General features: G+C 42.3%; 1 protein-coding gene across 1 annotated transcript in view; it reads left to right on the top strand.

Moving 5' to 3' along the window:
* The window catches only part of LOC135518448 (metalloprotease TIKI1-like), a 197860-nt gene extending 185674 nt beyond the window's left edge, over positions 1–12186 (top strand). The window contains exons 6-7 of the mRNA XM_064943622.1: positions 4916–5188; positions 10107–12186. Coding sequence (XP_064799694.1) covers positions 4916–5188; positions 10107–10332 — 499 coding nt within the window. The 3' untranslated portion in view covers positions 10333–12186. The remainder of the gene's footprint in view (positions 1–4915; positions 5189–10106) is intronic.
* The last annotated feature ends 13037 nt before the right edge of the window (positions 12187–25223 follow it).

Raw genomic sequence — 25223 nt, 5'->3', positions numbered from 1 at the left:
GTGACTGGTGGTATATAGTGACTGGTGGTATATAGTGACAGGTGGTATATAGTGACTGGTGGTATATAGTGACTGGTGGTATATAGTATAGTGACATGTGGTATATAGTGACTGGTGGTACATAGTGACTGGTGGTACATAGTGACTGGTGGTATACAGTGACTGGTGGTATATAGTGACATGTGGTACATAGTGACTGGTGGTGCATGGTGCCGTTTGGTAGATAGTGACTGGTGGTACATAGTGACTGGTGGTACATAGTGACATGTGGTACATAGTGACTGGTGGTGCATGGTGCCGTTTGGTAGATAGTGACTGGTGGTACATAGTGACTGGTGGTACATAGTGACTGGCGGTACATAGTCACTGTTGGTATATAGTGACTGGTGGTACATAGTGACTGGGGGTACATAGTGACTGGTGGTATATAGTGACTGGTGGTATATAGTATAGTGACATGTGGTATATAGTGACTGGTGGTACATAGTGACATGTGGTATATAGTGACTGGTGGTATATAGTGACTGGTGGTACATAGTGACTGGTGGTACATAGTGACTGGTGGTATATAGTGACTGGTGGTAGATAGTGACTGGTGGTACATAGTGACTGGTGGTATATAGTGACTGGTGGTATATAGTGACTGGTGGTACATAGTGACTGGTGGTATATAGTGACTGGTGGTATATAGTGACTGGTGGTATATAGTGACTGGTGGTATATAGTGACTGGTGGTGCATAGTGACTGGCGGTACATAGTGACTGGTGGTACATAGTGACTGGTGGTACATAATGACTGGTGGTACATAGTGACTGGTGGTACATAGTGACTGGCGGTACATAGTGACTGGCGGTACATAGTTGCATGTTGCGTTTATATTTTTGTTCAGTGTAGATTGTGTTAAATGATTTGGTGATTTGCTACCAGACCTCAGGATAAGGCCCAGATGCAGACAGTTCAAAGTAACAAATGTTTATTTACAAAAACCGCCAGAACTAGAAACAATGAACTAACATGAAGCAGGAGTAGAGGGGAAAAACAGCTGGTAAACTTGACGCGAGAAGACGAACTGGCAACAGACAAACGGACAACACAGGTATAAATACACCAGGGATAATGGGGAAGATGGGCGACACCTGGAGGGGGTGGAAACAAGCACATAGACAGGTGAAACAGATCAGAGTGTGACACTTGCACCATAAACAGGACTTTCCAAGTTGGTCTGGCAAATCTGGCCACATTAAGATTGTATTATTTTACTGTACAGTAATGTACAGATTAATGTACATTTGCTCATTTGTTTTATTAAACATACAATAGTCAATATAACATTTATTTGAACCTGCATCAAAGACACACAACCAATAATAATTTGTCTCTAATCTGTATCGCTGAAGCCTTACAGATGGCTGAAGCCTTACAGATGGCTGAAGCCTTACAGATGGCTGAAGCCTTACAGATGGCTGAAGCCTTACAGATCGCTGAATCGTTACAGATGGCTGAATCGTTACAGATGGCTGAAGCCTTACAGATGGCTGAAGCCTTACAGATGGCTGAAGCCTTACAGATGGCTGAAGCCTTACAGATGGCTGAAGCCTTACAGATGGCTGAAGCGTAACAGATGGCTGAAGCCTTACAGATGGCTGAAGCCTTACAGATGGCTGAAGCCTTACAGATGGCTGAAGCCTTACAGATGGCTGAAGCCTTACAGATGGCTGATGCGTTACAGATGGCTGAAGCCTTACAGATCGCTGAATCGTTACAGATGGCTGAAGCCTTACAGATGGCTGAAGCCTTACAGATGGCTGAAGCCTTATAGAAGGCTGAAGCCTTACAGATTACGTGATAGAAATGTAATGGTAATTTCTGATTGAGATGACATGTGCGTTATTTACCGGAATGCATTCTCTGCTAACACAGGAACATTACCTTTACATTTCAATCACGCTGTAACGTTGAACTGCCTGAATATATATTGAATAGAGTCCCTTGTCTTATTTACATTTTCATAAAACGTACACTACCGGTCAAAGGTTTGAACACCCCTACTCATTCCATGGTTTTTCTTTATATTTAACTATCTTCTACATTGTAGAATAATAGTGAAGACATCAAAACTATGAAATAACACACATGGAATCAAGTAGTTAACAAAAAAGTGTAATTAAACAAATCTCAAAATTGTATTTGAGATTCTCCAAAGTAGCCACCCTTTGCCTTGATGACAGCTTTCTCTTAGCATTCTCTCAACCAGCTTCGTGAGGTAAATGACATTTCAATTAACAGGTGTGCCTTGTTAAAAGTTCATTTGTGGAATTTCTTTCCTTCGTAATGCGTTTGAGCCAATCAGTTGTGTTGTGACAAGGTAGGGGTGGTATACAGAAGACAGCCCTATTTGGTAAAAGACCAAGTCCATATTATGGCAAGAACAGCTTATATAAGCAAAGAGAAATGACAGTCCATCATTACTTTAAGACATGAAGGTCAGTCAATGCGGAACATTTCTAAAACGTTTAAAGTTTCTTCAAGTGCAGTCACAGAAACCATCAAGCGCTATGATGAAACTGGCTCTCATGAGGACCATCATAGGAACGGAAGACCCAGAGTTACCTCTACTGCAGAGGATAAGTTCATTAGAGTTTCCAGTCTCGGAAATTGCTGCCCAAATATATGCTTCACAGAGTACAAGTAACAGACACATCTCAACATCAACTGTTCAGAGGAGACTGTGTGAATCAGGCTTTCATGGTTGAATTGCCTGTCCTGTCCTTTGGTCTGACTAGTCCAAATTTTAGATTTTTGGTTCCAACCGCCATGTCTTTGTGAGATGCAGAGTAGTTGAACAGATGATCTCCGCATATGTGGTTCCCACCGTGAAGCATGGAGGAGGAGGTGTGATGGTTTGGGGGCGCTTTGCTGGTGACACTGTCAGTGATTTATTTAGATTTCAAGGCAGACTTAACCAGCATGGCTGCCACAGCATTCTGCAGCGATACGCCATCCAATCTGGTTTGCGCTTAGTGGGACCATAATTTGTTTTTCAACAGGACAATGACCCAACACACCTCCAGGCTGTGTAAGGGCTATTTGACCAAGAAGGAGAGTGATGGACTGCTGCATCAGATGACCTGGCCTCCACAATCACCTGACCCCAACCCAATTGAGATGGTTTGGGATGAGTTGCACCGCAGAGTGAAGGAAAAGCATCCAACAAGTGCTCAGCATATGTGGGAACTCCTTCAAGACTGTTGGAAAAGTATTCCAGGTGAAACTGGTTGAGAGAATACCAAGAGTGTGCAAAGTTGCCATCAAGGCAAATGGTGGCTACTTTGAAGAATCTACAATGTAAAATATATTTGGATTTGTTTAACACTTTTTTGGTTACTACATGATTCCATATGTGTTATTTTGTAGTTCAAAGCATTGTGTAGGCCTATCTTTCCTGTCTTCTCCTGTCTGCTTGTCCAGACTCCCTGGGTGGCGATCTCTTTCCTATCTTCTCCTGTCTGCTTGTCCAGTCTCCCTGGGTGGCGATCTCTTCCCTGTCTTCTCCTGTCTGCTTGTCCAGTCTCCCTGGGTGGCGATCTCTTCCCTGTCTTCTCCTGTCTGCTTGTCCAGTCTCCCTGGGTGGCGATCTCTTCCCTATCTTCTCCTGTCAGCTTGTCCAGTCTCCCTGGGTGGCGATCTCTTCCCTGTCTTCTCCTGTCTGCTTGTCCAGTCTCCCTGGGTGGCAATCTCTTTTTGGTGATCAGTTGAATCTCTTGCTTCGTCTCTCCTGTCAGCTGCATATGGATCTCCGTCCTGTCTCTAACCTCACCACCACCACATAGCTGTATGGATTATATCTCTAACCTTAACTACTCCCCACGACAGGCCCACACAGATCCTAAATCCCAGACACACGTAGAGAGGAGAGGAGATGGTGAAGATAGGGTTTCACCCTAGGAAAAAGAATCCCCTTATCACAAGTTAAAATGTTAGATACTGCATGTCCTCCTGAATCTCATCTGAGCTTTCTCTCTTTCACTCTCTCTCTCTCTGTTAGTCTCTCTATCTCTATATCTCCATGTTTTACACATACACTTCACACACTTTACACACACATCGCATTTCTTCTGAAATGAATGGGACTGGAGACTGGAGGAGAAACTGAATGTCTGGAGGGATCGTAAATATCCCGTTGCAAATATGCGACAACAAAGTGGACAGGGTTTTGACCAGTTTATCTCCAGCTCCAACAGATGTATGTAACGTTTGATAAATGATTGGAAGCCGTGTCTGTTTAGCTGTTGTTTGAATGATGGACAGTCTGAAGAACAAGTCCTGTGATTCTCCTGTAAGGCTTCAGAAGGATCATACTTCCCCGTACGTGTTTAACCACAGAGGAGTTGACGATCAGGGCCGGACGACTGCATTTGGGGGCATGAAGCACGGAGAAAATGTTGCCGTTTTTAAATCTAATTTCCTGTAATTTGACACTTTTTTTTTTGCCATGGGGCAGGGATAGTTTGTTTTTCTGATTCATAGCTCATCGCTTTTGTTAATATTTTTCCATGATGCGAAGAGAAAATGTTGCTGTTTTAAAGCAAATTTACTCTAATTCTACACATTTTGCTATAATCTGCCCCCCCCCTCAAGCACCAAACCTGCCCCCTGACTACAATCCCCCGTTTGGTCATAATGTAGTATTTTCCTTTGGAAGCTGGTGTCAACAGTTCAAATGTTAAATCCAAAGGCATTTGGATGTTTCTATCTGTTCAGATGTTAAATCCAAAGGCATTTGGATGTTTCTATCAGTTCAGATGTTAAATCCAAAGGCATTTGGATGTTTCTATCAGTTCAGATGTTAAATAAAAAGGCATTTGGATGTTCAACTGTTCTCTATTTCTAACATTATTCTCTCCATTACCACAGTCGATCCAAATCCTCAACCAACCAGACGGGTCATTCTCCGGGCCAGAACCTGGAAGAGTCCCCTTACCTGGAGCTGTTCCTCCACGAATTCCACGATGAGGAGCAACAGCACCCTCTGCAGGACAACCCACTACCCAACATACCTCGTCACTCCCCCAGCCTGGAGTTGATGGACACCATGGACCGCAAGCTGAAGAAGAAAGGACGTAACAAACAGAGGAAACATCAGAGAAACAGACAGTTCAATGACCTCTGGGTTCGCATCCAGGAGAGGTGAGAGAGGAGCCGTTGTTGTGTATCACTGTGTACTGTTGATAGTTCTACCGGAACAATGTGTACCGGTCCTGTGTGACTCAGTTGATAACCGTGTGACGTTATGTACCCAAAGTTGTGGGTTCAATTCCCACAGAGAACATGTACACATTTTAAATGTATGTACTCACTGTATTGGGGGTGGCAGGTAGCCTAGTGGTTAGAGTGTTGGGTCAGTAACCAAGAAAGGTTGTTAGATCGAATCCCTGAGCTGACAAGGTAAAGATCTGTCGTTCTGCCCCTGAACAAGGCAGTTAACCCACTGTTCCTAGGTAGGCCGTCATTTTAATTAAGAATTTGTTATAACTGACTTGTTATTAAATAAAAAAATGAATTGGAATTCACTTTGTCTAAGAGCATCAGCTAAATGGTATTACATTAATAATAATTCATTATTATATTAAATTGCTATGGGTGGTAGCTGACATACCAGTAGTTTATGATGATGTATGCTCCTAAGAATGGGGAGAGAGAAGTATTGAATTCACATGTCAGGTAAATGTCAAGACAGTTCAAGGGGTTAAGCACCAGGTAGGGATCACTTTCGTGCTCAAGTCTGGGCAGTTATAGCTGCTCTGTCTACAGGATCTACCCTCTAACTGACAGAGACCCTGCAGGCACAGCCACCCATCATATCACATCACAGATACCTCCTTCTAGACGGGTTCTCTCCTGGTTCAGTGTTGTGGATCCTAAGGAAAGGACAGACGTTGTGTAAGGTTGTAGCTACCGGCAAGAGACCTTTGTGACGAAAATATGATCCTCTTTTAATTTTTTAAAAATTCGAATATGATCACAGAGAGACTATTGTTGAATTTGCCGTGAAGAATAACCACACACTTGTTACTTGGTTGATTCTCTGACTGACTGTTTGGTATATGTTTAACTATAAGGCCAGTTTCCTAAACTTGGACTGAAAAGCATGCTCAATGGAAATGTGAATTGAAAGATCTTTTTAGTCCCGAAAAGAAAATAACATGGATGTTTCTAAATACATTTCCCCCAAAAGTCAACTTCAGACGTTTGTATATTATGTCTGAAAAATATGTTTTAAAATGGTACAGTATGGTTAATATTCAGGAAGGTAGCCTGCTGAGTTTTCCTCTAAACAGAGCATTGTACACTGTGTTTCCAGTGTTGGGGAGTACAGAGGAAGGTCTCTCTGGTTGATTTGATGCGTGGCCACATGCAGACATGTCAGACCTGATTATACTTCACCCTCCTGAGTTCACTGGCTCTGCTTTGTAAACGCAGGTTCAACTAAAATAAACCTGAGATCCATCCCAAATGGCACCCTGTTCCCTATACAGTGCACTACTTTTAACCAGAGTGGGACTGGAATGACCATAGGGCTCTGGTCAAAAGTAGTGCACTATATTAGCAAATAGGGTTCCATTTGGGACTCATAGCTGCTTATAGGCTCAGTCAGTATTCCAGGCAATCAAACACAGCAGAAAACAAAATGAATAACTATTCTGAATGTACCTTTCTAAAATAAGCAGAAAATGCAGGGCAAGGTTATATCCAAGAGAGACAGCTGGCTCTTGTAACCAAGGACAATCAATGAAAAGTCAATATTATTAACTACTAACATATGCCCAGTGATGAAAAGAGCCTAATTATATATGCTAGGTAAATTATGCCTCTGGTCAGTTTGTCAATGCTTCCCCAAATGGCTTCGTATGACTATGGGCCCTGGGGCACTATCTAGGGAATATGGTGCAATTTGGGACTGAACTCCTCAAGCCTGCTGACTTCTGGCCCATTATGCCTTCACCATTTCACCAGTTCAGCCCTCAATAAGTACCAAAATTGTCAAATCACAACCTCAATTGAATCATTGCTCATTATTTTCATTCCAGTTTAGAATTCAACCAGTTTTTTTTCTTCACTAATGGGAGGTAGTTACAGAGCTGAGTTTCTCTCTACCAATAGTGGTAGGCGGAGGAACCTGTCCGTTTGTTGTGATTGGCAGAGTCCCAATAAGCCCGTACTTAGTTCCTGGATCTAACAGGCGTACATCAAAGAGACTGGCATGCTTTACAATCTTCTGTCATTTGTTTCTGGATTCATTCTGATCAGGCTGATGGTTTCCAGAGTTCTGACAAACTAGGTTCTAAGGTTCTGGAATTCTCTGTTTGACATCGTCATGTAGCATTAGCAGCTAAACTAGCAACAGTATCAATGTTTGACATCATTATGTAACAACAGTTAAACTAGGAACAGTATCAATGTTTGACCTCATTATGTAACAACAGTTACAATTAGGAACAGTATCAATGTTTGACTCCTCTATATCTGACTAGGTTAATAACTCCTCTATATCTGACTGGGTTAATAACCCCTCTATATCTGACTGGGTAAATAACTCCTCTATATCTGACTGGGTAAATAACTCCTCTATATCTGACTGGGTAAATAACTCCTCTATATCTGACTGGGTTAATAACTCCTCTATATCTGACTGGGTAAATAACTCCTCTGACTGGGTTAATAAACCCTCTATATCTGACTGGGTAAATAACTCCTCTATATCTGACTGGGTAAATAACTCCTCTATATCTGACTGGGTAAATAACTCCTCTATATCTGACTGGGTAAATATATCCTCTATATCTGACTGGGTAAATAACTCCTCTATATCTGACTGGGTTAATAACTCCTCTATATCTGACTGGGTAAATAACTCCTCTATATCTGACTGGGTTAATAACTCCTCTATATCTGACTGGGTTAATAACCCCTCTGACTGGGTTAATAACTCCTCTATATCTGACTGGGTAAATAACTCCTCTATATCTGACTGGGTTAATAACTCCTCTATATCTGACTGGGTTAATAACTCCTCTGACTGGGTTAATAACTCCTCTATATCTGACTGGGTTAATAACTCCTCTATATCTGACTGGGTTAATAACTCCTCTGACTGGGTTAATAACTCCTCTATATCTGACTGGGTTAATAACTCCTCTATATCTGACTGGGTTAATAACTCCTCTATATCTGACTGGGTAAATAACTCCTCTATATCTGACTGGATAAATAACCCCTCTATATCTGACTGGGTAAATAACTCCTCTATATCTGACTGGGTTAATAACTCCTCTGACTGGGTTAATAACTCCTCTATATCTGACTGGGTTAATAACTCCTCTATATCTGACTGGGTTAATAACTCCTCTATATCTGACTGGGTAAATAACTCCTCTATATCTGACTGTGTTAATAACTCCTCTATATCTGACTGGGTAAATAACTCCTCTATATCTGACTGGGTAAATAACCCCTCTATATCTGACTGGGTAAATAACTCCTCTATATCTGACTGGGTAAATAACTCCTCTGACTGGGTTAATAACTCCTCTATATCTGACTGGGTTAATAACTCCTCTATATCTGACTGGGTTAATAACTCCTCTATATCTGACTGGGTAAATAACTCCTCTATATCTGACTGGGTAAATAACTCCTCTATATCTGACTGGGTAAATAACTCCTCTATATCTGACTGGGTAAATAACTCCTCTATATCTGACTGGGTAAATAACCCCTCTATATCTGACTGGGTTAATAACTCCTCTATATCTGACTGGGTAAATAACTCCTCTGACTGGGTAAATAACTCCTCTATATCTGACTGGGTAAATAACTCCTCTATATCTGACTGGGTAAATAACCCCTCTGACTGGGTAAATAACCCCTCTATATCTGACTGGGTAAATAACCCCTCTATATCTGACTGGGTAAATAACTCCTCTATATCTGACTGGGTTAATAACTCCTCTGACTGGGTTAATAACTCCTCTATATCTGACTGGGTTAATAACTCCTCTATATCTGACTGGGTTAATAACTCCTCTATATCTGACTGGGTAAATAACTCCTCTATATCTGACTGTGTTAATAACTCCTCTATATCTGACTGGGTAAATAACTCCTCTATATCTGACTGGGTAAATAACCCCTCTATATCTGACTGGGTAAATAACTCCTCTATATCTGACTGGGTAAATAACTCCTCTGACTGGGTTAATAACTCCTCTATATCTGACTGGGTTAATAACTCCTCTATATCTGACTGGGTTAATAACTCCTCTATATCTGACTGGGTAAATAACTCCTCTATATCTGACTGGGTAAATAACTCCTCTATATCTGACTGGGTAAATAACTCCTCTATATCTGACTGGGTAAATAACTCCTCTATATCTGACTGGGTAAATAACCCCTCTATATCTGACTGGGTTAATAACTCCTCTATATCTGACTGGGTAAATAACTCCTCTGACTGGGTAAATAACTCCTCTATATCTGACTGGGTAAATAACTCCTCTATATCTGACTGGGTAAATAACCCCTCTGACTGGGTAAATAACCCCTCTATATCTGACTGGGTAAATAACCCCTCTATATCTGACTGGGTAAATAACTCCTCTATATCTGACTGGGTAAATAACTCCTCTGACTGGGTTAATAACTCCTCTATATCTGACTGGGTAAATAACTCCTCTATATCTGACTGGGTAAATAACTCCTCTATATCTGACTGGGCAAATAACTAATAATATAATAATACTAATATAAAATAATATTTTGTTTTTATCATTTGTTTATTGAGGAAAGTCACATTGAGATTACATAATATTTGTTTCAAGGGAGAGTCTGAGACCGTGTGTTGGCAGGGAATGTGTGACAATCTCTGAACCCACAGTCGGACAAAACACACTGAATACTATCCATGCTGAATCTAACATAACATAACTCCTATCCAATCTTAATCTAACATAACACAACTCCTATCCAATCTTAATCTAACATGACATAACTCCTATCTGATCTTAATCTAACATGCAATCCTCTTGTCTCTGTTGTCTCTCAGCACCACAGTCCAGTCTCCTCCACCTCCGCTGGTGCGTATCATCAACGGTTACGTCACCGTAGGGCCTCACCACCATGACCTTGAAAGAGGCCTCGCCCACGGCCACGGCAGAACCAATCACCACAGGTGGTCGTCAGGCTGCTCCGCCTCCACGCCGCTGTCTGTCATCTGGTTACGGTTAACAGTATTGGTTCACACCTGGACACTGGTAGTAACTCTAGTCTAAAGTATGAGGTTGTTGGTTAAACTTTTACACACAAACTGGAAGAAAAATCCCTCATCAATCTATTTCAAAAACACTGTAATTCTGTATACTGTTAACAGTGTTGGGTGACATCTGGACTGCACATCTAGTACAGGAGGATCCTGGTTCAAAACCCTCCTGCTCTCATCTGGACTGCACATCTAGTACAGGAGGATCCTGGTTCAAAACCCTCCTGCTCTCATCTGGACTGCAGATCTAATGCAGGAGGTTACTGGTTCAAAACCCTCCTGCTCTCATCTGGACTGCACATCTAGTACAGGAGGTTCCTGGTTCAAAACCCTCCTGCTCTCATCTGGACTGCACATCTAGTACAGGAGGATCCTGGTTCAAAACCCTCCTGCTCTCGTCTGGACTGCAGCACTAATGCAGGAGGTTCCTGGTTCAAAACCCTCCTGCTCTCATCTGGACTCCATTAGCAGATCTAGTACAGGAGGTTCCTGGTTCAAAACCCTCCTGCTCTCATCTGGACTGCACATCTAGTACAGGAGGTTCCTGGTTCAAAACCCTCCTGCTCTCATCTGGACTGCAGATCTAATGCAGGAGGTTACTGGTTCAAAACCCTCCTGCTCTCATCTGGACTCTAGTAGCAGATCTAGTACAGGAGGTTCCTGGTTCAAAACCCTCCTGCTCTCATCTGGACTGCAGATCTAATGCAGGAGGTTACTGGTTCAAAACCCTCCTGCTCTCATCTGGACTCTAGTAGCAGATCTAGTACAGGAGGTTCCTGGTTCAAAACCCTCCTGCTCTCATCTGGACTGCAGATCTAATGCAGGAGGTTACTGGTTCAAAACCCTCCTGCTCTCATCTGGACTCTAGTAGCAGATCTAGTACTGTAATCAGTGTTGGTTCACAGCTGGACCCTGAATAACTAGTGCAGGAGGTTACTGGTTCAAACCCTTCCTGCTCTTAAACTGGAAGGAAAGGAATCATCTTTTTCAACACACAATGAGGTGAATCCTAACTTCAAGTGAAAATCGGACATAAGTGGAAGTTCGCATTCGCTCAAATCAGTCAAAACTGGATCTTTTTACATTTAATTTAGTACTTTATTTTTTACAAAAAAGGAATATATTATGAAGAACCCAAACAGCTCTTACTCTTCTTTTTCTTCTGACCCGCTTCATTTATTCTTCACTTTTTGAAGAATGTGTTTTGTATCGAGTAATACTGTGGGAATTGTATATATCTACATATTCTAGATTGTATTTTAGAAATATGAAATTGAAAATGGTTGAAAGTGTTTTGTTTATTGTTGTTGTTTATAAATAGATACAGTGTATTTTTTGAGACTAAACCTGGTACTAACCACCATATCCTGTATTTGGTATCCTGGTCCCATAGCTTGGTCCCCTGATCTGCTTGTGCTGTCTTGCTAGCTCCTATGGTTATTGTCACCTTAGGAGTTGGCAAGACAACACAACCAGATCTGGATCCAGGCTATGTATTTGTCTCTCCGTGGTTGAATGGTGATGTTGGTGGGGGGCGAACCAGTTACCTATGGTTTGTTGTTTTGTCTTTGCTGAGAGAATTACGTTTTATGTTTTTACATAAGAGATTATTTGTTTAATTTATTTAACTATATAGTTGGTAAGTAATCTAAACATGCGTTGTGACGGTTGTTGTTCACCCCACTGTGATTTGTTCGTTCTCTCTCCAGCCTAAGTGCCGGGTCAACACCAGTTTGTTTGAATGTTCTGTGAAGCAGGAGAGTCATGAGATGAGTTTACCTTGTTGTAGCTCACTGACATTTCAATGGTGTGGCATGAGATTATGGTAATATTTTTTGCTGTACCGTTAAACAATAAAATATGTATCTAGTTAAATGTTGGGATCCAGATGTCTTGGTTAGAGTGTTCCACACCGTTAACAATAAGTCTTCATGTAAAGTGAGTTTCATAAAGTTATTGATTACAAGTACACACAATATCACGTCTTAAAAGATGCAAGGGCTCAGACACATAGATGTACTTAGTGCTTCCGCCCAGAGTGTCGACAGTTCCTCCCAGAGTGTCGACAGTTCCTCCCAGAGTGTCGACAGCTCCTCCCAGAGTGTCGACAGTTCCTCTCAGAGTGTCGACAGTTCCTCCCAGAGTGTCGACAGTTCCTCCCAGAGTGTCGACAGTTCCTCCCAGAGTGTCGACAGTTCCTCCCAGAGTGTCGACAGTTCCTCCCAGAGTGTCGACAGTTCCTCCCAGAGTGTCGACAGTTCCTCCCAGAGTGTCGACAGTTCCTCCCAGAGTGTCGACAGTTCCTCCCAGAGTGTCGGCAGTTCCTCCCAGAGTGTCGGCAGTTCCTCCCAGAGTGTCGGCAGTTCCTCCCAGAGTGTCGACAGTTCCTCCCAGTGTCGACAGTTCCTCCCAGAGTGTCGACAGTTCCTCCCAGTGTCGGCAGTTCCTCCCAGTGTCGGCAGTTCCTCCCAGAGTGTCGACAGTTCCTCCCAGTGTCGGCAGTTCCTCCCAGAGTGTCGACAGTTCCTCCCAGTGTCGACAGTTCCTCCCAGAGTGTCGACAGTTCCTCCCAGTGTTGACAGTTCCTCCCAGAGTGTCGACAGTTCCTCCCAGTGTTGACAGTTCCTCCCAGAGTGTCGACAGTTCCCCCCAGAGTGTCGACAGTTCCTCCCAGAGTGTCGACAGTTCCTCCCAGAGTGTCGACAGTTCCTCCCAGAGTGTCGACAGTTCCTCCCAGTGTCGACAGTTCCTCCCAGAGTGTCGACAGTTCCTCCCAGAGTGTCGACAGTTCCTCCCAGAGTGTTGACAGTTCCTCCCAGAGTGTCGACAGTTCCTCCCAGAGTGTCGACAGTTCCTCCCAGTGTCGACAGTTCCTCCCAGAGTGTCGACAGTTCCTCCCAGAGTGTCGACAGTTCCTCCCAGAGTGTCGACAGTTCCTCCCAGAGTCGACAGTTCCTCCCAGAGTCGACAGTTCCTCCCAGAGTGTCGACAGTTCCTCCCAGAGTGTCGACAGTTCCTCCCAGAGTCGACAGTTCCTCCCAGTGTCGACAGTTCCTCCCAGAGTGTCGACAGTTCCTCCCAGAGTGTCGACAGTTCCTCCCAGAGTGTCGACAGTTCCTCCCAGAGTCGACAGTTCCTCCCAGTGTTGACAGTTCCTCCCAGAGTGTCGACAGTTCCCCCCAGAGTGTCGACAGTTCCTCCCAGAGTGTCGACAGTTCCTCCCAGAGTGTCGACAGTTCCTCCCAGAGTGTCGACAGTTCCTCCCAGTGTCGACAGTTCCTCCCAGAGTGTCGACAGTTCCTCCCAGAGTGTCGACAGTTCCTCCCAGAGTGTTGACAGTTCCTCCCAGAGTGTCGACAGTTCCTCCCAGAGTGTCGACAGTTCCTCCCAGTGTCGACAGTTCCTCCCAGAGTGTCGACAGTTCCTCCCAGAGTGTCGACAGTTCCTCCCAGAGTGTCGACAGTTCCTCCCAGAGTCGACAGTTCCTCCCAGAGTCGACAGTTCCTCCCAGAGTGTCGACAGTTCCTCCCAGAGTGTCGACAGTTCCTCCCAGAGTCGACAGTTCCTCCCAGTGTCGACAGTTCCTCCCAGAGTGTCGACAGTTCCTCCCAGAGTGTCGACAGTTCCTCCCAGTGTCGACAGTTCCTCCCAGAGTCGACAGTTCCTCCCAGAGTCGACAGTTCCTCCCAGAGTGTCGACAGTTCCTCCTCAGAGTGTCGACAGTTCCTCCCAGAGTGTCGACAGTTCCTCCCAGAGTGTCGACAGTTCCTCCCAGAGTGTCGACAGTTCCTCCCAGTGTCGACAGTTCCTCCCAGAGTGTCGACAGTTCCTCCCAGAGTGTCGACAGTTCCTCCCAGAGTGTCGACAGTTCCTCCCAGAGTGTCGACAGTTCCTCCCAGAGTGTCGACAGTTCCTCCCAGAGTGTCGACAGTTCCTCCCAGAGTGTCGACAGTTCCTCCCAGTGTCGACAGTTCCTCCCAGTGTCGACAGTTCCTCCCAGAGTGTCGACAGTTCCTCCCAGAGTGTCGACAGTTCCTCCCAGTGTCGACAGTTCCTCCCAGAGTCGACAGTTCCTCCCAGAGTCGACAGTTCCTCCCAGAGTGTCGACAGTTCCTCTCAGAGTGTCGACAGTTCCTCCCAGAGTGTCGACAGTTCCTCCCAGAGTGTCGACAGTTCCTCCCAGAGTGTCGACAGTTCCTCCCAGTGTTGACAGTTCCTCCCAGAGTGTCGACAGTTCCTCCCAGAGTGTCGACAGTTCCTCCCAGAGTGTCGACAGTTCCTCCCAGAGTGTCGACAGTTCCTCCCAGAGTGTCGACAGTTCCTCCCAGAGTGTCGACAGTTCCTCCCAGAGTGTCGACAGTTCCTCCCAGTGTTGACAGTTCCTCCCAGAGTGTCGACAGTTCCTCCCAGAGTGTCGACAGTTCCTCCCAGAGTGTCGACAGTTCCTCCCAGTGTCGACAGTTCCTCCCAGAGTGTCGACAGTTCCTCCCAGAGTGTCGACAGTTCCTCCCAGAGTGTCGACAGTTCCTCCCAGAGTGTCGACAGTTCCTCCCAGAGTGTCGACAGTTCCTCCCAGTGTCGACAGTTCCTCCCAGAGTGTCGACAGTTCCTCCCAGAGTGTCGACAGTTCCTCCCAGAGTGTCGACAGTTCCTCCCAGAGTGTCGACAGTTCCTCCCAGAGTGTCGACAGTTCCTCCCAGAGTGTCGACAGTTCCTCCCAGAGTGTTGACAGTTCCTCCCAGAGTGTCGACAGTTCCTCCCAGAGTGTCGACAGTTCCTCTCAGTGTGTTGACAGTTCCTCCCAGAGTGTCGACAGTTCCTCCCAGAGTGTCGACAGTTCCTCCCAGTGTTGACAGTTCCTCCCAGTGTGTCGGCAGTTCCGCCCAGAGTGTCGACAGTTCCTCCCAGAGTGTCGACAGTTCCTCCCAGAGTGTCGACAGTTCCTCCCAGTGTCGACAGTTCCTCCCAGAGTGTCGACAGTTCCTCCCAGAGTGTTGACAGTTCCTCCCAGTGTTGACAGTTCCTCCCAGAGTGTCGACAGTTCCTCCCAGAGTGTCGACAGTTCCTCCCAGAGTGTCGACAGTTCCTCCCAGTGTCGACAGTTCCTCCCAGAGTGTCGACAGTTCCTCCCAGAGTGTCGACAGTTCCTCCCAGTGTCGACAGTTCCTCCCAGAGTGTCGACAGTTCCTCCCAGAGTGTCGACAGTTCCTCCCAGAGTGTCGACAGTTCCTCCCAGTGTCGACAGTTCCTCCCAGAGTGTCGACAGTTCCTCCCAGAGTGTTGACAGTTCCTCCCAGAGTGTTGACAGTTCCTCCCAGAGTGTCGACAGTTCCTCCCAGAGTGTCGACAGTTCCTCCCAGAGTGTTGACAGTTCCTCCCAGTGTCGACAGTTCCTCCCAGAGTGTCGACAGTTCCTCTCAGAGTGTTGACAGTTCCTCCCAGAGTGTCGACAGTTCCTCCCAGTGTCGACAGTTCCTCCCAGAGTGTCGGTAGACTATATGTATAAACAGCAGGCCTACAGTTGTAATACTGTATTGTAGACTATAATACAGCAGGCCTACAGTTGTAATACTGTATTGTAGACTATATGTATAAACAGCAGGCCTACAGTTGTAATACTGTATTGTAGACTATAATACAGCAGGCCTACAGTTGTAATACTGTATTGTAGACTATAATACAGCAGGCCTACAGTTGTAATACTGTATTGTAGACTATAATACAGCAGGCCTACAGTTGTAATACTGTATTGTAGACTATAATACAGTAGGCCTACAGTTGTAATACTGTATTGTAGACTATATGTATAAACAGCAGGTCTACAGTTGTAATACTGTATTGTAGACTATAATACAGCAGGCCTACAGTTGTAATACTGTACTGTAGACTATAATACAGCGGGTCTACAGTTGTAATACTGTATTGTAGACTATAATATAGCAGGCCTACAGTTGTAATACTGTATTGTAGACTATATGTATAAACAGCAGGTCTACAGTTGTAATACTGTATTGTAGACTATAATACAGCAGGTCTACAGTTGTAATACTGTATTGTAGACTATAATACAGCAGGTCTACAGTTGTAATACTGTATTGTAGACTATAATACAGCAGGTCTACAGTTGTAATACTGTATTGTAGATTATAATACAGCAGGCCTACAGTTGTAATACTGTATTGTAGACTATAATACAGCAGGCCTACAGTTGTAATACTGTATTGTAGACTATAATACAGTAGGCCTACAGTTGTAATACTGTATTGTAGACTATATGTATAAACAGCAGGTCTACAGTTGTAATACTGTATTGTAGACTATAATACAGCAGGCCTACAGTTGTAATACTGTACTGTAGACTATAATACAGCAGGTCTACAGTTGTAATACTGTATTGTAGACTATATGTATAAGCAGCAGGTCTACAGTTGTAATACTGTATTGTAGACTATAATACAGCGGGTCTACAGTTGTAATACTGTATTGTAGACTATAATATAGCAGGCCTACAGTTGTAATACTGTATTGTAGACTATATGTATAAACAGCAGGTCTACAGTTGTAATACTGTATTGTAGACTATAATACAGCAGGTCTACAGTTGTAATACTGTATTGTAGACTATAATACAGCAGGTCTACAGTTGTAATACTGTATTGTAGACTATAATACAGCAGGTCTACAGTTGTAATACTGTATTGTAGATTATAATACAGCAGGCCTACAGTTGTAATACTGTATTGTAGACTATATGTATAAACAACAGGCCTACAGTTGTAATACTGTATTGTAGACTATAATACAGCAGGTCTACAGTTGTAATACTGTATTGTAGATTATATGTATAAACAGCAGGCCTACAGTTGTAATACTGTATTGTAGACTATAATACAGCAGGTCTACAGTTGTAATACTGTATTGTAGACTATAATACAGCAGGCCTACAGTTGTAATACTGTATTGTAGACTATAATACAGCAGGTCTACAGTTGTAATACTGTATTGTAGACTATAATACAGCAGGTCTACAGTTGTAATACTGTATTGTAGATTATAATACAGCAGGCCTACAGTTGTAATACTGTATTGTAGACTATATGTATAAACAACAGGCCTACAGTTGTAATACTGTATTGTAGACTATAATACAGCAGGTCTACAGTTGTAATACTGTATTGTAGACTATATGTATAAACAGCAGGCCTACAGTTGTAATACTGTATTGTAGACTATAATACAGCAGGTCTACAGTTGTAATACTGTATTGTAGACTATAATACAGCAGGCCTACAGTTGTAATACTGTATTGTAGACTATAATACAGCAGGCCTACAGTTGTAATACTGTATTGTAGACTATATGTATAAACAGCAGGCCTACAGTTGGAATACTGTATTGTAGACTATAATACAGCAGGTCTACAGTTGTAATACTGTATTGTAGACTATATGTATAAACAGCAGGCCTACAGTTGTAATACTGTATTGTAGACTATATGTATAAACAGCAGGCCTACAGTTGTAATACTGTATTGTAGACTATAATACAGCAGGTCTACAGTTGTAATACTGTATTGTAGACTATAATACAGCAGGTCTACAGTTGTAATACTGTATTGTAGACTATAATACAGCAGGCCTACAGTTTTAATACTGTATTGTAGACTATAATACAGCAGGCCTACAGTTGTAATACTGTATTGTAGACTATATGTATAAACAGCAGGCCTACAGTTGGAATACTGTATTGTAGACTATAATACAGCAGGCCAACAGTTGTAATAATGTATTGTAGACTATAATACAGCAGGCCTACAGTTGTAATACTGTATTGTAGACTATATGTATAAACAGCAGGCCTACAGTTGTAATACTGTATTGTAGACTATAATACAGCAGGTCTACAGTTGTAATACTATATTGTAGACTATAATACAGCAGGCCTACAGTTGTAATACTGTATTGTAGACTATATGTATAAACAGCAGGCCTACAGTTGGAATACTGTATTGTAGACTATATGTATAAACAGCAGGCCTACAGTTGTAATACTGTATTGTAGACTATAATACAGCAGGCCTACAGTTGTAATACTGTATTGTAGACTATAATACAGCAGGCCTACAGTTGTAATACTGTATTGTAGACTATAATACAGCAGGCCTACAGTTGTAATACTGTATTGTAGACTATAATACAGCAGGTCTACAGTTGTAATACTGTATTGTAGACTATATGTATAAACAGCAGGCCTACAGTTGTAATACTGTATTGTAGACTATAATACAGCAGGTCTACAGTTGTAATACTGTATTGTAGAATATAATACAGCAGGCCTACAGTTTTAATACTGTATTGTAGACTAAAATACAGCAGGCCTACAGTTGTAATACTGTATTGTAGACTATATGTATAAACAGCAGGCCTACAGTTGGAATACTGTATTGTAGACTATAATACAGCAAGGCCTACAGTTGTAATACTGTATTGTAGACTATAATACAGCAGGCCTACAGTTGTAATACTGTATTGTAGACTATATGTATAAACAGCAGGCCTACAGTTGTAATACTGTATTGTAGACTATAATACAGCAGGTCTACAGTTGTAATACTGTATTGTAGACTATAATACAGCAGGCCTACAGTTGTAATACTGTATTGTAGACTATATGTATAAACAGCAGGCCTACAGTTGTAATACTGTATTGTAGACTATAATACAGCAGGTCTACAGTTGTAATACTGTATTGTAGACTATAATACAGCAGGCCTACAGTTGTAATACTGTATTGTAGACTATAATACAGCAGGTCTACAGTTGTAATACTGTATTGTAGAATATAATACAGCAGGCCTACAGTTGTAATACTGTATTGTAGACTATAATACAGCAGGCCTACAGTTGTAATACTGCATTGTGGGCTATGCAACGTACAACATCCTACCATTTTTAATGTTGTCTTGTCGGCCAATGCAAGATGTTATCAGGAATGATGTGGTATAAGCAGACACAGGTTTATACCCTCACAGTATCATGTTTATACAGTGATTTGACGAATTCCTGGTTTACACCCTCACAGTATCATGTTTATACAGTGATTTGACGAATTCCTGGTTTACACCCTCACAGTATCATGTTTATACAGTGATTTGAGGAATTCCTGGTTTACACCCTCACAGTATCATGTTTATACAGTGATTTGATGAATTCCTGGTTTACACCCTCACAGTATCATGTTTATACAGTGATTTGATGAATTCCTGGTTTATACCCTCACAGTATCATGTTTATACAGTGATTTGACGAATTCCTGGTTTACACCCTCACAGTATCATGTTTATACAGTGATTTGACGAATTCCTGGTTTACACCCTCACAGTATCATGTTTATACAGTGATTTGACGAATTCCTGGTTTACACCCTCACAGTATCATGTTTATACAGTGATTTGACGAATTCCTGGTTTACACCCTCACAGTATCATGTTTATACAGTGATTTGACGAATTCCTGGTTTACACCCTCACAGTATCATGTTTATACAGTGATTTGACGAATTCCTGGTTTACACCCTCACAGTATCATGTTTATACAGTGATTTGACGAATTCCTGGTTTACACCCTCACAGTATCATGTTTATACAGTGATTTGACGAATTCCTGGTTTACACCCTCACAGTATCATGTTTATACAGTGATTTGACGAATTCCTGGTTTACACCCTCACAGTATCATGTTTATACAGTGATTTGACGAATTCCTGGTTTACACCCTCACAGTATCATGTTTATGCAGTGATTTGACGAATTCCTGGTTTACACCCTCACAGTATCATGTTTATGCAGTGATTTGACGAATTCCTGGTTTACACCCTCACAGTATCATGTTTATACAGTGATTTGACGAATTCCTGGTTTACACCCTCACAGTATCATGTTTATACAGTGATTTGACGAATTCCTGGTTTACACCCTCACAGTATCATGTTTATACAGTGATTTGACAAATTCCTGGTTTACACCCTCACAGTATCATGTTTATACAGTGATTTGACGAATTCCTGGTTTACACCCTCACAGTATCATGTTTATACAGTGATTTGACGAATTCCTGGTTTACACCCTCACAGTATCATGTTTGTACAGTGATTTGACGAATTCCTGGTTTACACCCTCACAGTATCATGTTTGTACAGTGATTTGACGAATTCCTGGTTTATACCCTCACAGTATCATGTTTATACAGTGATTTGACGAATTCCTGGTTTACACCCTCACAGTATCATGTTTATACAGTGATTTGACGAATTCCTGGTTTACACCCTCACAGTATCATGTTTATACAGTGTTTTGACGAATTCCTGGTTTACACCCTCACAGTATCATGTTTGTACAGTGATTTGACGAATTCCTGGTTTACACCCTCACAGTATCATGTTTGTACAGTGATTTGACGAATTCCTGGTTTACACCCTCACAGTATCATGTTTATACAGTGATTTGACGAATTCCTGGTTTACACCCTCACAGTATCATGTTTATACAGTGATTTGACGAATTCCTGGTTTACACCCTCACAGTATCATGTTTACACAGTGATTTGACGAATTCCTGGTTTACACCCTCACAGTATCATGTTTATACAGTGATTTGACGAATTCCTGGTTTACACCCTCACAGTATCATGTTTATACAGTGATTTGACGAATTCCTGGTTTACACCCTCACAGTATCATGTTTATACAGTGATTTGACGAATTCCTGGTTTACACCCTCACAGTATCATGTTTATACAGTGATTTGACGAATTCCTGGTTTACACCCTCACAGTATCATGTTTATACAGTGATTTGACGAATTCCTGGTTTACACCCTCACAGTATCATGTTTATGCAGTGATTTGACGAATTCCTGGTTTACACCCTCACAGTATCATGTTTATGCAGTGATTTGACGAATTCCTGGTTTACACCCTCACAGTATCATGTTTATACAGTGATTTGACGAATTCCTGGTTTACACCCTCACAGTATCATGTTTATACAGTGATTTGACGAATTCCTGGTTTACACCCTCACAGTATCATGTTTATACAGTGATTTGACAAATTCCTGGTTTACACCCTCACAGTATCATGTTTATACAGTGATTTGACGAATTCCTGGTTTACACCCTCACAGTATCATGTTTATACAGTGATTTGACGAATTCCTGGTTTACACCCTCACAGTATCATGTTTGTACAGTGATTTGACGAATTCCTGGTTTACACCCTCACAGTATCATGTTTGTACAGTGATTTGACGAATTCCTGGTTTATACCCTCACAGTATCATGTTTATACAGTGATTTGATGAATTCCTGGTTTACACCCTCACAGTATCATGTTTATACAGTGATTTGACGAATTCCTGGTTTACACCCTCACAGTATCATGTTTATACAGTGTTTTGACGAATTCCTGGTTTACACCCTCACAGTATCATGTTTGTACAGTGATTTGACGAATTCCTGGTTTACACCCTCACAGTATCATGTTTGTACAGTGATTTGACGAATTCCTGGTTTACACCCTCACAGTATCATGTTTATACAGTGATTTGACGAATTCCTGGTTTACACCCTCACAGTATCATGTTTATACAGTGATTTGACGAATTCCTGGTTTACACCCTCACAGTATCATGTTTACACAGTGATTTGACGAATTCCTGGTTTACACCCTCACAGTATCATGTTTATACAGTGATTTGACGAATTCCTGGTTTACACCCTCACAGTATCATGTTTATACAGTGATTTGACGAATTCCTGGTTTACACCCTCACAGTATCATGTTTATACAGTGATTTGACGAATTCTGGTTTACACCCTCACAGTATCATGTTTATACAGTGATTTGACGAATTCCTGGTTAACACCCTCACAGTATCATGTTTATACAGTGATTTGACGAATTCCTGGTTTACACCCTCACAGTATCATGTTTATACAGTGATTTGACGAATTCCTGGTTTATACCCTCACAGTATCATGTTTATACAGTGATTTGACGAATTCCTGGTTTATACCCTCACAGTATCATGTTTATACAGTGATTTGACGAATTCCTGGTTTACACCCTCACAGCATCATGTTTATACAGTGATTTGACGAATTCCTGGTTTACACCCTCACAGTATCATGTTTACACAGTGATTTGACGAATTCTGGTTTACACCCTCACAGTATCATGTTTATACAGTGATTTGACGAATTCCTGGTTTACACCCTCACAGTATCATGTTTATACAGTGATTTGACGAATTCCTGGTTTACACCCTCACAGTATCATGTTTATACAGTGATTTGACGAATTCCTGGTTGACACCCTCACAGTATCATGTTTATACAGTGATTTGACGAATTCCTGGTTTACACCCTCACAGTATCATGTTTATACAGTGATTTGACGAATTCCTGGTTTACACCCTCACAGTATCATGTTTATACAGTGATTTGACGAATTCCTGGTTTATACCCTCACAGTATCATGTTTATACAGTGATTTGACGAATTCCTGGTTTATACCCTCACAGTATCATCTTTATACAGTGATTTGACGAACACAGGAATTCGACTATATACATGTCCACATAGGACTATATACATGTCCACATATATACATGTCCACATAGGACTATATACATGTCCACATATATACATGTCCACATATATACATGTCCACATAGGACTATATACATGTCCACATATATACATGTCTACATATATACATGTCCACATAGGACTATATACATGTCCACATAGGACTATATACATGTCCACATATATACATGTCCACATATATACATGTCCACATAGGACTATAAACATGTCCACATAGGACTATATACATGTCCACATATATACATGTCCACATATATACATGTCCACATAGGACTATAAACATGTCCACATATATACATGTCCACATATATACATGTCCACATAGGACTATATACATGTCCACATATATACATGTCCACATATATACATGTCCACATAGGACTATATACATGTCCACATATATACATGTCCACATATATACATGTCCACATAGGACTATATACATGTCCACATAGGACTATATACATGTCCACATATATACATGTCCACATATATACATGTCCACATAGGACTATAAACATGTCCACATAGGACTATATAAATGTCCACATAGGACTATATACATGTCCACATAGGACTATATACATGTCCACATAGGACTATATACATGTCCACATAGAACTATATACATGTCCACATATATACATGTCCACATAGGACTATATACATGTCCACATATATACATGTCCACATAGGACTATATACATGTCAACATAGGACTATATACATGTCCACATAGGACTATATACATGTCCACATAGGACTATATACATGTATATACTTCTGGTGGAGACTGGTGTTTCTGGTGGAGACTGGAGACTGGTGTTTCTGGTGGAGACTAGAGACTGGTGTGTCTGGTTGAGACTGATGTTTCTGGTGTAGACTAGAGACTGATGTTTCTGGTGGAGACTGGTGTTTCTGGTGGAGACTGGAGACAGGTGTTTCTGGTGGAGACTGGTGTTTCTGGTGGAGACTAGAGACTGGTGTTTCTGGTGGAGACTGGTGTTTCTGGTGGAGACTGGTGTTTCTGGTGGAGACTAGAGACTGGTATTTCTGGTGGAGACTGGTGTTCTTCATGGAGACTGGTGTTTCTGGTGGAGACTGGTGTTTCTGGTGGAGACTGGTGTTTCTGGTGGAGACTGGTGTTTCTGGTGGAGACTGGTGTTTCTGGTGGAGACTGGTGTTTCTGGTGGAGACTGGAGACTGGTGTTTCTGGTGGAGACTAGAGACTGGTGTATCTGGTGGAGACTAGAGACTGGTGTTTCTTGTGGAGACTGGAGACTGGTGTTTCTGGTTGAGACTGGTGTTTCTGGTGGAGACTGGTGTTTCTGGTGGAGACTAGAGACTGGTGTTTCTGGTGGAGACTGGTGTTTCTGGTGGAGAATGGTGTTTCTGGTGGAGACTAGAGACTGGTGTTTCTGGTGGAGACTGGTGTTTCTGGTGGAGACTGGAGACTGGTGTTTCTGGTGGAGACTGGAGACTGGTGTTTCTGGTTGAGACTGGTGTTTCTGGTGGAGACTAGAGACTGGTGTTTCTGGTGGAGACTGGTGTTTCTGGTGGAGACTAGAGACTGGTGTTTCTGGTGGAGACTGGTGTTTCTGGTGTAGACTGGAGACTGGTGTTTCTGGTGGAGACTAGAGACTGGTGTTTCTGGTGGAGACTAGAGACTGGTGTTTATGGTGGAGACTGGTGTTTCTGGTGGAGACTGGAGACGGGTGTCAAGCAATTATCTTATTTTAATTCTTTCCAATGTGTCAAGTAATTATCTTTTTGTTTTCTTATGATTTGTTTGGGTCTAATTGTGTTGCTGTCCTTCCATAACAAAGGCATCACCTACAGAGAGATAAACCTGGAGAAGAGTCCCCTAAGCAAGCTGGTCCTGGGGCTCTGTGGAGTGTGTTTGTGTTTGTGTTCAGAGCCCCAGGACCAGCTTGCTTAGGGGACTCTTCTCCAGGTTCATCTCTCTGGCTTTGTTATGGAAGATGGCTTTGTTATGGAAGGTTTGGGAATCGCTTCCTTTTTGATCATTAGTGGGTGTCGGCCTATTTCTGCTCTGTGTGCATTATTTGGTGTTTTACGTTGTGCACGGGGGATGTTTTGGCAGAATTCTGCATGCAGAGTCTCAATTTGGTGTTTGTCCCATTTTGTGAAATCTTGGTTGGTGAGCAGACCCCAGACCTCACAACCATAAAGGGCAATGGGTTCAATAACTGATTCAAGTTGTTTTAGCCAGATCC

This window comes from Oncorhynchus masou, chromosome 28 (genome assembly GCF_036934945.1).
Source record: "Oncorhynchus masou masou isolate Uvic2021 chromosome 28, UVic_Omas_1.1, whole genome shotgun sequence".
NCBI lineage: Eukaryota > Metazoa > Chordata > Actinopteri > Salmoniformes > Salmonidae > Oncorhynchus > Oncorhynchus masou.
Note: the sequence above shows the minus strand (reverse complement) of the source record. Positions and strands in the feature narration are given on the sequence as shown.